The sequence below is a fragment of the Leucopleurus acutus genome (genome assembly GCF_964270905.1).
Source record: "Leucopleurus acutus genome assembly, chromosome: 18".
In the NCBI taxonomy this organism is placed as follows: Eukaryota; Metazoa; Chordata; class Mammalia; order Artiodactyla; family Delphinidae; genus Leucopleurus; species Leucopleurus acutus.
In genome coordinates this window covers 21649772-21664205 of record NC_139160.1, presented here as the reverse complement: position 1 = coordinate 21664205, position 14434 = coordinate 21649772, and the positions used below count along the sequence as shown (strand labels likewise).

Here is a 14434-nt window from a genome sequence, read left to right as displayed (position 1 = left end):
AGTGCAGTAAACTTCATATTACTGTCAAGATAGGCAAAAAGTCCTTTCATTAATATATTGAATAATTTAATTTAAAAATACCCACAAAAGTATGCATAAAATATTACTGTTAGATTTTCTTTTCTTGGATCTCTCCATTTATTATGAAATATTCCATTGTAAGTTAGGGGTCCAACCAGTGTCCTCAGCACTAACTCCTTAAATTCACTCCATCCCAAAGTTTCAGTTTCCTTGAGATGTCCCATTCCAGTCTTAAATGCTTGACTAATTGGCATCTTATGATTATAGCTTTATCAGTTCTGACTTAAATTCACTCCCCTAACTCTGTTTATCTTGTTCATCAGTACCTAGAATTATGAGGATTTCCATCTTCATTCTATAACTGTAAATTGAATATCTCCTCTGCCAGGTATTCTGTTTGGTCACGGGTAATAGAAAAAGCTCCTTATGGCGCTTTCATTTTAGTGGAGAATTGGTTGTGAAATAGTGTCATTCTTAACATGTGGATGATATGTGGCAATCTCCACATTTTAGCAGAATATGTGGCAAAATCATAAGTTCTCCTTTGCCCGGAGGATTCAAGGAAATCTGAGAGTTGTAACAGAAAGGTGAGGTGAACCAACACACCTGAGGGCAGAAGAGACAACAGAAGATATGGTATAGAAGCGAGCCACACACCGTGAATGACTAGTGTTGGAACGCCTGTCTGCTCTTTCTTAACTGGTCTTCTATAAAAATAACATACTGACACTTTTTATCATTTAGCCTTTAAGATTGTCTCCAAAAAGACATTTAATCCCCTTGCTTACATGGACTTTTTATTTGTGCTTTTTTCAGTCCTTGTGTTCCTCATTGTATGTGAGTAGATGTCTAGCCTACAGCCAGATATGCAGGGAGTCTTCCTCAAAGAAAAATACCACAGAAAAACGGAACAAACAGAAACTAGCCAGTATAATTTGAACTCAGGTGATTTTAGGCCCTATGACTGAGTTCTTTAGATCTGGTCATTCTTTTCAGGGCTGAAAGTGTTTTGTTCTGTGTTTACAACAGACTCCCAAAGGGATGACTAATACCCCTTAAATTTTATGTGACACTGTATTACAGCATATAATACCACAGACTTATATTTGTGGTACAAATTATATAGTGTCACAGAGCTGTCCTATATAAAGGTCATGACTAATTTTTGATTTTTGTAACAGATCTTAGTCAAGTTTCCTTTTTTATCTCTCTCCAAATTACCTTTTTGTAGATTTTCTCCACCACTTCATCTTACTTTTTTATATTTGATTCCCCAGCATTCATCTCTCATACCACTAATGTTCGCACATTCACTTAACCGACATGCCCAAATGAAGTAAGATTGCTTTTTAGAAAGAAATGGCAGTGTTAGGCATAAATTAATTGAATAAGATCTGTTATGTTCTCTTTTCCCAGTCTTGACTAGATTTACTAACTCTTAACTGGTCAGGTTTTCACCTCCATCTTATCAGAACATCATTTTTCTCTTAATATTTACAAGTAAAAGAATCTGGGGAAATTTTTATGGAAAAAGAAGAAATGAGCTACTCGTATGTTTTTTAACATACTTTATTTATTAAGTACAATGTTGTTTTAGTCCATCATTAAGGTAAAAATGGTGTGGGGACCTCCTTGGCTTTCTTAAGCAAACAGCAACAGTATAAAAACATGCTTTGTGGAAAGTGGTTTTCAGTTGATTTTATATGGGCCTTCTTCTTTCCTGGCTGGGACTGTATTCTCCAGAATACTTTTTTTTTCCTAACTAAAATTTATTGGAAATTTACCCAAGTATTTCATTTGTGTGTGTGTGTGTGCTATGGTAAATGGTATTTCTTCTTAAATTTCAAGTTCCAGTTGTTCATTGCTGGTATATTTTGTATGTTGACCTAGCATCCTGCAGCTTTGCTACACTTATGCTTACTAATGCCAAGAGTTTTTTAATAGATTCGTTGGCATTTTCTACATTGCCAGTCATGTCCTCTGTGAATAAAGATAGTTTTATTTTTATTTTTTCTGTACCCCATTTATTTCTTTTTATTTTTTTTCCCTCAAGAGTGCTTTTCCTAGCTTTGAAAACAGATAATATAAGATTTCTTTTTAAGCCTTATTTTCTCTTCTACATTTCATTATTGTTTGTCATTCTCATCTCTGAGTTTGATAAAATCCAGTTAGTTGATTGGTTAGAGGTGTTTTGGGGTTTTTTCTTGTTTTCAGGCAAATGTTAGAGTAGGACACTAACAGATCCCGTATCAAGTATATTAACATTTCTAGTGGGAAGAGATTCAATGGGCCTGGCTTCGTTTAGTCTCCTATTACTCAATCTGAGTTAAAATAATAGTATCTTTTTTATTTTCTCTTAATTATATGGTTTAGTAATGTGTTTTCTGTGTTCGTTCCTCAGGAGACACCAGAAGCAAGAAAGTCATTCAATAAGAAGGATGAAGAACATATATTGACAGGAATGGAAAAGAGATTGGCCGAGCAGGTATCTGCATACAATGTAAGTCAGGGGATAAAATATATGGCCTTTCATTTTTTCCCATCTTTTAATGCTCTTCTCATTTTTTTCTCTTTTTCTTGTTTCTCTTTCTTAGTCTTCCTGTTCATCTCAGTCTTTTTCTATACATCTGTTCTGAAAAATACTCTTGTGTGTATGTGTATATGTGTGTGTGTGTGTAGTCCTTTAGTGTAGGCTTTTTTAATGCATCTCATAACATTTTCAGTTCACTTTTTACTTAAGTCATATATCAGAAATTCAATTCCTAGAGATGGGTAGCACATGATTATAAAGTAAGAGCCCTACTAACTCCTAGAGAGCCCAATTCTTACATTTTAAATTGTAAGCTGATTTGGAATGTTTGATGTAATGATTTAAATATGGGAGAAAAATATAAATCTATATAAATATAAAAATTAAAATATGGTTCAATTTAAATTTATAAACAGTCAGTATTCATTGGGCATATTATTATTTTGTAATAGTCTCTTACTCATAAAACAAAAACAAAAACAAAAAAAACCCCAAAAAACCCACTAGTGTTCCAACTCAAAGAATAAATGTAAACCATTGAACCCTTTGGTCCCTGAAAGGTATTCAGGAAAATTACCTTCTGTTCCTAGCGTATTAGTTCATGAAAATTTCCATAAGCATTAAAAATATAGTTAGCATGATTTATGGGGCATATATAGACCAGTACCACAAACAGTGAAGCATACATGAAACATAGTTGGAAACTGACCAGAAACCCAACCCAAATGGAACATCTTTGAAAACTGACCAGCTCAAAGTCACGTCTCAACAAAATTGAAAGAATCACCATCATTCAGGCACCACGAAGAATTTAAATTAAACTTCAGAATAACTTAAAAGCCCTACACAACTGGAAATTAGATAATTCAAAATTTAAACTTTACATCAAAGAAGACATAATAATGGAATACCTAAACCTGAATGATAAAGTGATATTCAGTACAACATATCAAAATGTGTGAGGTGTAATATAAAGTGGCACTTAGAGGCAAAATTTATTGAGTTATGTTAGAAAGGAAGAATAGCTGAAAATTAACAAGCTGGGCCTTTTTCCAAACAGGCATTTCTTATAAAACTAAACGAACACCTACCCTATGACCCTGCAACTCCACCCCTGGGTGTTTATGTAAGACAGATGAAAACATGTTTTCGTAGACTCGAGCGTGCTTCACTCATAATAGCTTCAAAAAGACTTATACAGGAATGTTCATAGAAGCTTTATTCATAACAGCTAAATACTTCAAGCAACCCAGCTGTCCATCAGTAAGAGAAAGAAAAAGCCAAACTGTGTTCATGATAAAATACTACCTGGCAATAAAAAGGAACAAATTACAAATAAATGCAACAATGTGGATTAATCTCAAAGTCATTATGCTGAGCGAAGGGAGTCTTACGCAAGACTTCCTACCCAAATACTACTGTATGATTCCATTTACGTGAAGCTCTACAATAAGCAAAATGAATCTATGGTGGGGAAAAAACCAGAATAGTTTTTGGAGTGGGATTGTGGAGATGGACTAGGAAGGGGTATACAGAGCTTTCTGAGGTGATGGAAATATGTTCCAGAAATTGCTAGGAGTTTGAATTGTAAAACTCAATGAATGTAGTATTAAGGTTTGTGCATTTCATTGTATGTAAATTTACTTTAAAAGAAAAAATTGTAAACAAGTATTGAACTCTGGTTAGTGAAATCATGCTGAAATACTAGGGATACATGTAACAGTGTCTGCAATTTATTTTAAAACACATCCAAAAAATTAGCGTTCTAATCTTATGCTGAAATTTTGGTTACTTATGAGATATAGTTTTCAAAATATTAATATAGTCTTAAGACTAAACCACCTTATACCTCTTAGGATTGATAAATTGAACACTCTTTAAAATATTACCATGAAGGCAAAATAAAAACCAAACAACTAGAATCTTAGCATGAATTTTCAAAAACTGCTGAAAAACTCGCCCATTCAAAATAAATTGCCCTGGCTTTTTGCAAATTAATATAAAACCTACACATGTTTGTTAAATGATTAAATTTGGTAAATCAGCAAACCAGTCATTTAGCAAATTGATCTCTACATGAATTGGCTTTTGGTGTGATTTTTGTTACTTACTTAAACCTTATAATGATCTACTAACAAAAAATTATTATTAATGATCTCTCAACTGTCAACTCTCTCTCAACTTTGATTTTTTTTCACATTGGTCTTTTTTTTTTGCATTCAGAACGGCTAGACATTTAATAACTTCTCAGCTGAGGACCATTTTCCATCTTTTCTCCAAAGGTCACAAGCTGGCAGCATTGCCACCCTACTGGATACTGAGGGACAGGGTAAAGAGAGAGAGGAAGGGCTATAGTGCCCTGACTCTCCAGCCCTCCTGAACAGGGCTTATTTTCTCATTCTCACTTTCCAAATCTGTATAATGGGAATAATAACAGTTAATTTATAGAGATGTTGTGAGGATTACAATACAGTATGTGCTAAGTAAATTGAATACTTAACATGTATTGACTGATTCTTTTTTTTTTTTTTTTTTTTTGTGGCTGCGTTGGGTCTTTGTTGCTGCGCGCAGGCTTCCTCTAGTTGCAGTGAGCGGGGGCTACTCTTCAAAGCGGTGCGCAGGCTTCTCATTGCGGTGGCTTCTCTTGTTGCGGAGCACGGGCTCTAGGCGCACAGGCTTAGTAGTTGTGGCTCGCGGGCTCTGGAGCGCAGGCTCAATAGTTGTGGCTCACGTGCTTAGTTGCTCCATGGCATGTGGGATCTTCCCGGCCCAGGGCTCGAACCCATGTCCCCTGCATTGGCAGGCGGATTCTTAACCACTGCGCCACCAGGGAAGTCCCTTGACTGATTCTTATGAACCCCGCCACACTACTAAATCCTTTGTATTAATTAGATTACTTAACTCCTACCTCATCCAAATATTTAGACGTTATTACTATTATGATTTTTTATCTTACAGCTGAAAAATTGAGGTTTAAATAACTTGCCTAAGGTCACCAGTGTTGAAAATGTCAGCACCATCATTGCTAAGCAGATTTTTCCAAATGCAGAACTTTAGGTCTAAACTGTTTCTCCCTGCTATGTGTATTGATAGGTTATTTTTTTCTTAGCAACATTTGATTTTTTTTCACCTCCAGTTTTCATTAGAAATAAAGAATTCGAAAGCACTTAACTTGCAAATCAATTTGTTTCCTAAAGACTTCACCAAGATTTATGAAATGACCAATTTATGAAATGAGAGGGATTGAGAACATGGAAATAGTGCTAATTCAAATAAATATTTACTAATTCAGCATCCAGATAGAGCTCAATGTATAGGAAATAGCAACCACATAACTTAACTGATGAAGTCAGATCTCATGGTCAAATCAGACAGGTGATTGAGACTGACTTTCTGTGAGAAAGTCTGACTCCATTTCTCTGTTCAAATAGATGTGATTATGATCATTCCTATGACACTTCTGAATTGTAACGTAGGTGGGTAGGTGCCATGAGTTTGTCTCCTGATAAAATAAGATACTGCCACCTTCATCGTTTCTTACCAGTTATTTTGCTTTTACTGAACTCTCCTCACGTCTTTGCTCTCAAATATATTCTCTGACAGGAGGCAGGGCCTGGAAGAGATGTGGTTGTTAAGCAAAAATTGTCTTTTCTTTCATTGCCCCATTCTGCAGTATATCTGAATTCAGAACATTCCAACAGGAGCCAAACTACCCATTCCGAAAGGACATTATGCTCTTATGAGAAATATGTTTGAGACACAAAAGGACACAAAGCCTCCTGGGTTTACAGTTCCTTGATTAGAAGAAGTTTAATTCATACAGTATTTCAGGTTTTTTATTTGATGCGCTGGAGACTTTCTGTCCAAGACAACATTCTGTAATAAGATTCTGAAAGGCCTCTCCTTTGTTAAATAGGAAAGGGCTGTAATGAAAGGGGAGACATCCTCACGAGATGCATTACCAGGCAAGTCAGCTTTAAGTGAGGCTAAGAAGTTGAGAATCATGAGTAGGTAACGTTGAAATTCTCCATGCCTTCATACCCCATGGAATCCACTCCGTGTGGCCCCCAGGGATACATATATCGCAGTTTGATGGCTGCTGGTCTGTACTACCTGCATCTACTCCTGCATCCCACTCCCTGCTTCTCCAATCCAGGGCTGTTCTGTCTTTTAGTTTAACCGATACCAGAAGGTCTGTAAAGACTCTCCAATTTATGAAACCAGTTGACTTTGTTCAAACCTTATCCTACTAGATATATTTGAAAATGTGAAACTAATGTGTTGTAAATCAGCTATACTTCAATTTAAGAAAAAGGAAAAGAAAAAGAAAATGTGAGCACCTACTCCAGCTAAAAAGAAAGAAAATGAAGGAGATAAAGCTGAAAGGACAAAAATTCTCTTGGCACACAGACTATGCCAGCTTTTCCTGCACCGGCCTTGGATCTTGTCATCTCTGCGCCGCGGTTGTTCTGCTTTGCACTTGCTTTAGCTTCAGCCTGGCAGTGCCCGTCTCTTCAGTTCCACCCGTTCAGGGTTCACGGACCAGCCCATCCATGAAGCTCTAACTGGGCTCCCAAGTGAGAAAGTAATTGCTCTTCTCTCTCACCTGTGTTCTTGGTTCAGCCTCTAATGCTGACTAATCACACAATGATTTTCATGACGGTTATTTAAACATTAGTTTACTCTCCGTCTTGCTCTTTTTTTATTGTGTGGCATATAGTTGGTAGATACCTTCATTTTGGTATAATTGAATTTGCCTCTGATAACACATTTCCTTCAGAGATGCTGTCTTAGATTTGGAAAAACCTATTGGGTTTGTAAATCGCCCTCCTTCATGTTTACCATTACTACTTCATTCTTTTGTTTCATGATTATGTTCTGTCAATGATCTATATGAGATTTTTCTTTCTACTGTCTTGCTCTCCCCAGGAATCAAAAAGGCCAGAATCTCTTATGGACATTCATCAGAAAAAACTAAAGAATAAGGCTGCTGAAGATAAAAATAAGCCCCAAGAAAGAATACCATTTAACCGTGATACGGATCTCAAAGTTCATCGGTTTGATGAAGCTCAGAAAAAAGCCCTGATAAAGAAATCTACGGAATTAAACACCAGGTTTTCACATGGCAAAGGCAATATGTTTTTATAAGTAAGTATATTTCAGTGAGGTATATTTTCGTACTGATAAATTTGAACTTTTCTAAATTCTGTTATATATAACTGTGTAAAAATTTATTTCCTTTTATAATAAAGTAGATTATAAACCTGCAGATCTTTATTTTCTAAGTAAACTGTGAGGTTTGAAAATTCAGCCTTGTGGAATAAAAAATGTTGTATACTGGGAAAGTAGACTTGTCCTCGTAATAACCTAACAGGGCATTACTATTCAAAATGCTAAAATAAAAGCTTTTCATTTGTGAGACATGGCAAAGGGAAGTGTGGTTTGAAGCTTGGGTAAATATGCATGCTTTATTAAAGAATGAGGTTTGCTAGCAGTCTTTTTATGTTAAACAAGATCACAAAAGATGTTCATTGCTTTTGAAATGTTCTCTGTAAGTTAAGGTTCAAAACCGTTACATCACTCATACATAGCCCGAACTGACAAGGGTTCGTAATGGTGATTACATAAAAGCTAAGGTTGCTTCTTAAAATCTTTGTGATTTTTAATTGTATGAAACCTACATCAATATTAAAATGTGACTTTCAGGGAAAATACGGTTAAAGTGAGAAATATTTTCCAACTTACTGAATTTTCTTATTCTTACTTCAGGGGGATTTCCCTGTGCAATGAAGAAGAGTTGAAGAATACTCTTTTTTTCTGTCTGTCCATCTTTCTTCCTTTATTTTGAGTTTCTTAAGATTAGAGGATTGCTTTAGTCTTACAAACCACGCGTCCTTTAAAGTCACGTGGAAACATGAAATCAGTGTGTCTTACATAGAGTAGAATTTTATGTGTCTTTGGCTTCTGAGGAAATGTCGGCTTTTCTTCAAATAATTTTTTTGAGAATTCCCCCCTCCCCGCCACTCCCTAATTTTTGTGCTGTCTCACAAGTGCCCAGTTAAGATCTGGTCAGGACCATCCACTGAGTCTCTCCCACAGCTCAGACCCCCTCATCAGATATTATGAACTTGCCCTGGGTGAGTGTGTCGGGTCCTCACAGTGAATCCATGAATTTGAAATTGTTTGGGTTTCCCTCTAAACTGCAGCCAGTGAATACACAACATTTACTTGAAAATAGAGGGTATGGAGGTTTTGTCCATTTTGTTATCAATTTGCTTGTTGTGGCAATCAGGGCTTTTTATTTGTGGTTTGGATTTTTTGGTTTGTTCGTTTCTAAGTCAGAAGGAGGGACCTCTGCATTATTTCATGTGCTAAGGAAAAGCTATTTTGATTTTTCCAACTTCAGTAAGTATTTCTAGGGAAGGCAATCTGAGGGACAAGAGAACACCATTAACCGTTCCCAGTGTGAAGTCTGAGACCTGGTCTCTGTGATCTCCACCAAAGCTTTCTAAGTCTTTAACCTGCTTTGGGATGATCTGACTTGATTCATTTATATTTAACATGCTTTAGCTAATTTACTGGGGACAGATCTTTTATATCAGTCATAAGTAACTTTAAAAAAAAATCAAACTCATAATCCCTGAATACAAAAATGGAAATGGAAACAGTAATCAAAACCACCCTGATGTAAGCTGGGACGAAGTGAGAGAGTAGCATTGGCATATATACACTACCAAATGTAAAATAGATGGCTAGTGGGAAGCAGCTGCATAGCACAGGGAGATCAGCTCGATGCTTTGTGCCACCCAGAGGGGTGGGATAGGGAGGGTGGGAGGGAGATGCAAGAGGGAAGAGAGATGGGGATATATGTATATGTATAGCTGATTCACTTTGTTATACAGTAGAAACTAACACACCATTGTAAAGCAATTATACTCCAATAAAGATGTTAAAAAAAAAACACAGATGGAGTATTGTAGTATTGTAAGTTTGTGATGCTTTAAGCACTGCCCCTTAAGATATTAAACAAAACTCTTAATAGTTAAAGCTTAAATTCAAATTCTGGAAGTTATATTTTCTTACAGATTAATCCCGATTGTTCTGCTAGTTCTGTGCTCTAGTTTTGATGAAGCACACGGTTTTAATGAAAAAAGATTCTGAGTCCTGGCTCATCTAGGCTTCATGAAAACTGAATAAACTGTTCAATCAAATTATGTGACAGATTTTTCTCCTGATCATAGAAGTACAATGATCTTCCATAACCGTAACCTACTCAGAGTGTTACTATTTGTAAGATGAATTTTTCTCCTAAGCAAATTGAAGAAGTCTAGTCTAAGCAGATTGAACAGAGCTACCTTTTGACCAAAGATGTCATTTTTAGTGGATGGTATTTTCTGAACAGAAAACTTTGTACAGCAGCATCTATTACTTTCATTAATTTTGTTATGATTTTTTTCCCTGACAAAAGGAATAAATGTTTTCTAATTCCTCATCCTTATGTAGATTCCTAATATATATTTTTGAGAAGTTTTGGTATTTTTAATGTAAAAGTGTCATCTTTGGATACTTACTTTTGCTTTACTTTCCTTACCTGAAGGTAGATAGGGATATTTCTCTAGTATGTATTTACTATTTCTTCCATCACCCTTGGAATGTCTGTGACCTTAACAAAAGGGAGAAAATATTAATACTTTCCATGAGTGACCACCTTACATGGTACCTCAGGTCTAATGCTCTCTCATGCCACCCTGAGGACAGTTTTAACGAAATGTGAGGCCAAGCCAGAGGTTTTTGCCCCATGGAGAGACCAAACCCAGTATAACAACATTGACAATAAAAGAAGAAAGTAGCTAGCTGAACAGGATAGACAGGTGGTCTTCATTTTATTCCCTTCCCTCTTCCAAAGCCGCAAAAGGCCTGGTAAATCAATTCTCCTGTCCATTTGGCAGAAAATTGGGATTGTTGACATTTTCTGCTAAGAACTTTTTAATTTTCTGTACTTCTTGGCCAAATTTTGTAGAGCTGTGACCTCTTTTGAAACTTAAAAATGAAGAAGAAAAAAGAACAACACTAAGTTCAAAGAGGGGAGCAGACATTTTAACATTCTTTACTGTTTGGTGAAGGTGACATTTAAGTTCATTGTCCCTGAAATTATATGATTTTGTTCAGCTGTCTAAATTGTCATCTCAGGTAGATTTTGATCCTTCAAATAATAACATCATTACTGGTAAATAAATGGCTTTAGCAAGTGGGGGAATTGGGAGGGGAGACAAAAGGTGAGAGGTGGTAGCTACACCCATAATAAGGCTGTCTCATCCAATAAATTTTTTTGTATTGGGAAAAATATCATAAATTAAGCCCTATGCCAAACAGAGAAAGAAAAGAAAAGCTACAGTTTTCGAAGAATTTTTTATCTTGTTCAGATGTAACAGCTACTTGACATTTATCACTTGAACATTTTATGGTTCTTTGAATTAATGATTTTTTTTGGAAGTAAGGTTGGGCTTTAGATGGTACTGAGGCCTACATGCTCCAGAATAGATTAACAGTTATCATATAAATTATTTGATCCTGAAACATCTTGGCACTTTTTGTTTCTTATATAGGGTGGATAATGTTAACATTATATATTACTTAGAAACGTATGATCGTGGGAGATAGATTCTAGACTATTTACAGGAGCCCTTATCACTTCTCTTCACTTTTTCCATGGCAATGACAAGTATTGTTCACAAAAAAGTCTCTGTTGAGTTGTATACCTAAGAGGAATAGCCAACATGGGGGAAGTAGCTAGGATAGTACCCATGTAACATCAGGACCAAGTCTTCTACTTTAGACTGTTAAATTTTTTTACTTTGGCTTTTGACACCATCATGTCATTTTAGTCTGCAGTTACAAAAGGTCGTGCATTTCCTATTATAGGAGAGGTATATTTTTTTGCAGCTTAAATATTTAACCGTGACTAGAGTATGTACAAAATTAAAAAGTTATACACTGCCCCTTTCAATCTTTTCATTTTGAACTTTATAATTAAAAGACTGTTTTTAGAAAAGAAGAATTCCTGAGGTGTGATTTTTTTATGTATGAATAAAGTTGCATCTGTATCTGAGAAGTTGTCGTCTTTTATTTTTGTTTTGTTTCTTTTAATATTATTAGCTTATCTGAAGCAGGCAATGTGCATAAAGAGAATATCCTGTAAAGATTTATTCTAACCAACCAGATCATTGTGGGCTGTTGTGGGTTAAAAAAAAAAGTCTTTCACTCCAACTCACCTGCCAGATTTTCATTACCCCAGTATAACTACAAATATAAACTATTTAGAAACACAAGACAGACAAATTGGAAATGCTCTTAAGAGCACCATGGCACAAGAGGGGCTGGCACTGGATTTGTAACCAATATTCCATTTTTATTTGACAGTTGGTGGGTTTTTTCTGGATTGGTTGATTATGAGATTTTACGGTTTTTTGTTTGGGGTTTGTTTGGTTTTTTTCCGTTTTTCTACTTCTCGAATTCTTTCAGGAAGCATGTATTCTTTTATAATTCCAGGGGAAATGAACCTCTTTTTTTTTTTTAAGTCCCAATTTTGTGTTATATAGGATCAGAGTTAGAAACCGAATTACTAAGGAGACAGGACTTGGGATTTCTCTCTTTATTTTTTTAAAATTTTTATTTTATATTGGAGTATAGTTGAATAACAATGTTGTGTTAGTTTCAGGTGTACAGCAAAGTGATTCAGTTATACATATACATGTATCTATTCTTTTTCAAATTCTTTTCCCATTTAGGTTATTACAGAAATTTCTCTCTTCCTTAACTGGGGAAGTGACCAAAGAGATACTTTGCAATACAAAAGCTAAGCATTAAATGATAGGAATCTGGACATACAGGATCCAAGGAAAGAAAGCCCTTGAGTTTTCAGATCAGTTCCCTATAATAAGTATTTCTTAAGGAGGTAATGTGTTTGTTCATTCAGTAAACATTTGTTAAATACCCGGGTGTGTCCTAGGTGCTAAGAACACAGTGGTGAACCAGACATTCGTAGCCCTCGTCCATGAGAGGAGGTTCTGTGCTAGTCACTACAGAGTGTTCACAGGTAAGTAACGCAGATTCCCTGCCTCGTGAGACGTGGGAGAGCAGAAGATCTCAGTTAAAAAGACCAAGTAAGTGTATATCATGTTGACTATAGCTAATACTGCTGCATGGTGTATAGGGAAGTTAAGAGAGTAAATCCTAAGAATGCGCATCACAAGGAGAAATTTTTTTTTCTTTTTATTGTGTCTATATGAGAAGATGGATGTTAGCTCAACCTGTTGTATCATTTAACAATATGTAAATCAAACCATTGTGCTGTCCACCGTAAACTCATACAGTGATGTATGTCAATTCTCCGTAAAACTGGGGGGGACGCCACAAACTGTGGTTAGTGTTATAAAGAAAACAGGGGAATGGGACAATCCAACAGGTAATTGAGGATGGAAATCCTACCTGAGTAAGGTGAGAAGGAAAATCTATCTGAAGAGATGTTATTTAAGCTGAAACCTAAAAAAATGACAAACTAGGAGTTTGAAAAATGACTTGTTACCAAATCAGGTCTGGCTGCTCGCTGCTCAGTCCATAACTCGAGAGAGAGGCAAATGTCGCGAGAAAGGAAAGCTGCTTTTTTAATCAGAACGCTGGCGATCTGGGGAGATTGTGGACTCAGTGTCCCCCTAAAACCACCTCCAAAGATTCTGCTCAGTCAGGAAAGTTTTTAAACGGAAAAAGGGAAGTAACCTCAATCATTGAGATGGGATCAGAGTCATCCCCATCCCGCTCTGTGCAGGCTCGTCGTGCAGGCTTATAGATGCTGTCTTGTTCACACAGTTGGCTTCACACGGTTTGTTCGTGAGATTACTGAAGGGGAAGCTAGGGAAGAGATCTGATCATCTGTTAATTATGTTTTCTTCATTTAAACTTTGATCCATGGAAAGAACAGGTTAGGCAAGGTATTGTGTGATCAAAAAATTGAAAGGTGTGCTGGGACCCGAGTTGAGTAGAGCATGGGGCTACCGGGTTTAAGGTAAGTGATAAGACAAAAGGGGCCTCCTGCAGAGCCCCCTTTCCTGCAACCAGCCCTTTCCTGCCAAAAGGTGCTTACAGACCACGTATGCAAAAACCCTGAAGCATTCGTTCTTTGGTGTTTGAAGAATCGCACCAGTGTGGGCGGTGTACAGTGAGAAATACACGTAGGGTTGGTCCCTGTGCCAGCAGATACTAGGAAGCCCATGTAACTGCAATTAACCCAGTTTTAGAAGGTAAAAGGAGCCTCCCAGAGGAGAGTGGCTCTTGGTCAAGTCATAAACATCGCCCAGGAGTTGGCCTGATGCATCCTAACATCAAAGATCTACCTTACTGGCCTTCCAGAATTTCCTAAACATATCTGAATTCATACCTTAGGCCCTTGCTCTAAAAACCTGTGTGAATCCTCACTAATAACGGTCATCAGTTATCAGAATATTAGTACATTGAACTCCTGCCTATACTTTATCACCAAACCTGCAATTATTTAAGTAGAGCTGTTTGTGTTTTTTTTTTTTTTTAGAATTTGTTATAAATGATTGTTCATTTCCTCCTCTTAGGCCTAATTATTGAGGATTATATACAGCCTTTTTAAGAGCTAAATAACGCCAGATGAATTCAATAGATATCAATTGATATCAATCAGTTAATTAATTGATAGCAATTAATCTTTAGAATTCCAGGACATGGCAGAACCTTTTCATTTGGGGACTGGAGAACACAGTAGACCTGTTTCCTAATTTGAGAGCCTTGCACCACCTCCATCAGAATCACCTGGGGAGCTTGTTTAGATGCAGATTCCCAAACCCACCCCTGTTGAAT

At 36.4% G+C, this 14434-nt stretch overlaps 1 protein-coding gene across 2 annotated transcripts in view; it reads left to right on the top strand.

Annotated features, from left to right (window-relative positions):
* The window catches only part of GPALPP1 (GPALPP motifs containing 1), a 32742-nt gene extending 18756 nt beyond the window's left edge, over positions 1 to 13986 (top strand). The window contains exons 7-9 of one of the 2 annotated variants that reach the window (XM_082859316.1): positions 2423 to 2521; positions 7481 to 7699; positions 12561 to 13986. In XM_082859316.1, the coding sequence (XP_082715442.1) occupies positions 2423 to 2521; positions 7481 to 7699 (318 nt within the window). In that variant the 3' untranslated portion in view covers positions 12561 to 13986. Of the gene's footprint in view, positions 1 to 2422; positions 2522 to 7480; positions 7700 to 8320; positions 8397 to 12560 lie in introns of those variants that run through there. The other variant, XM_082859317.1, reaches the window with a different exon arrangement.
* Positions 13987 to 14434: the final 448 nt, after the last annotated feature.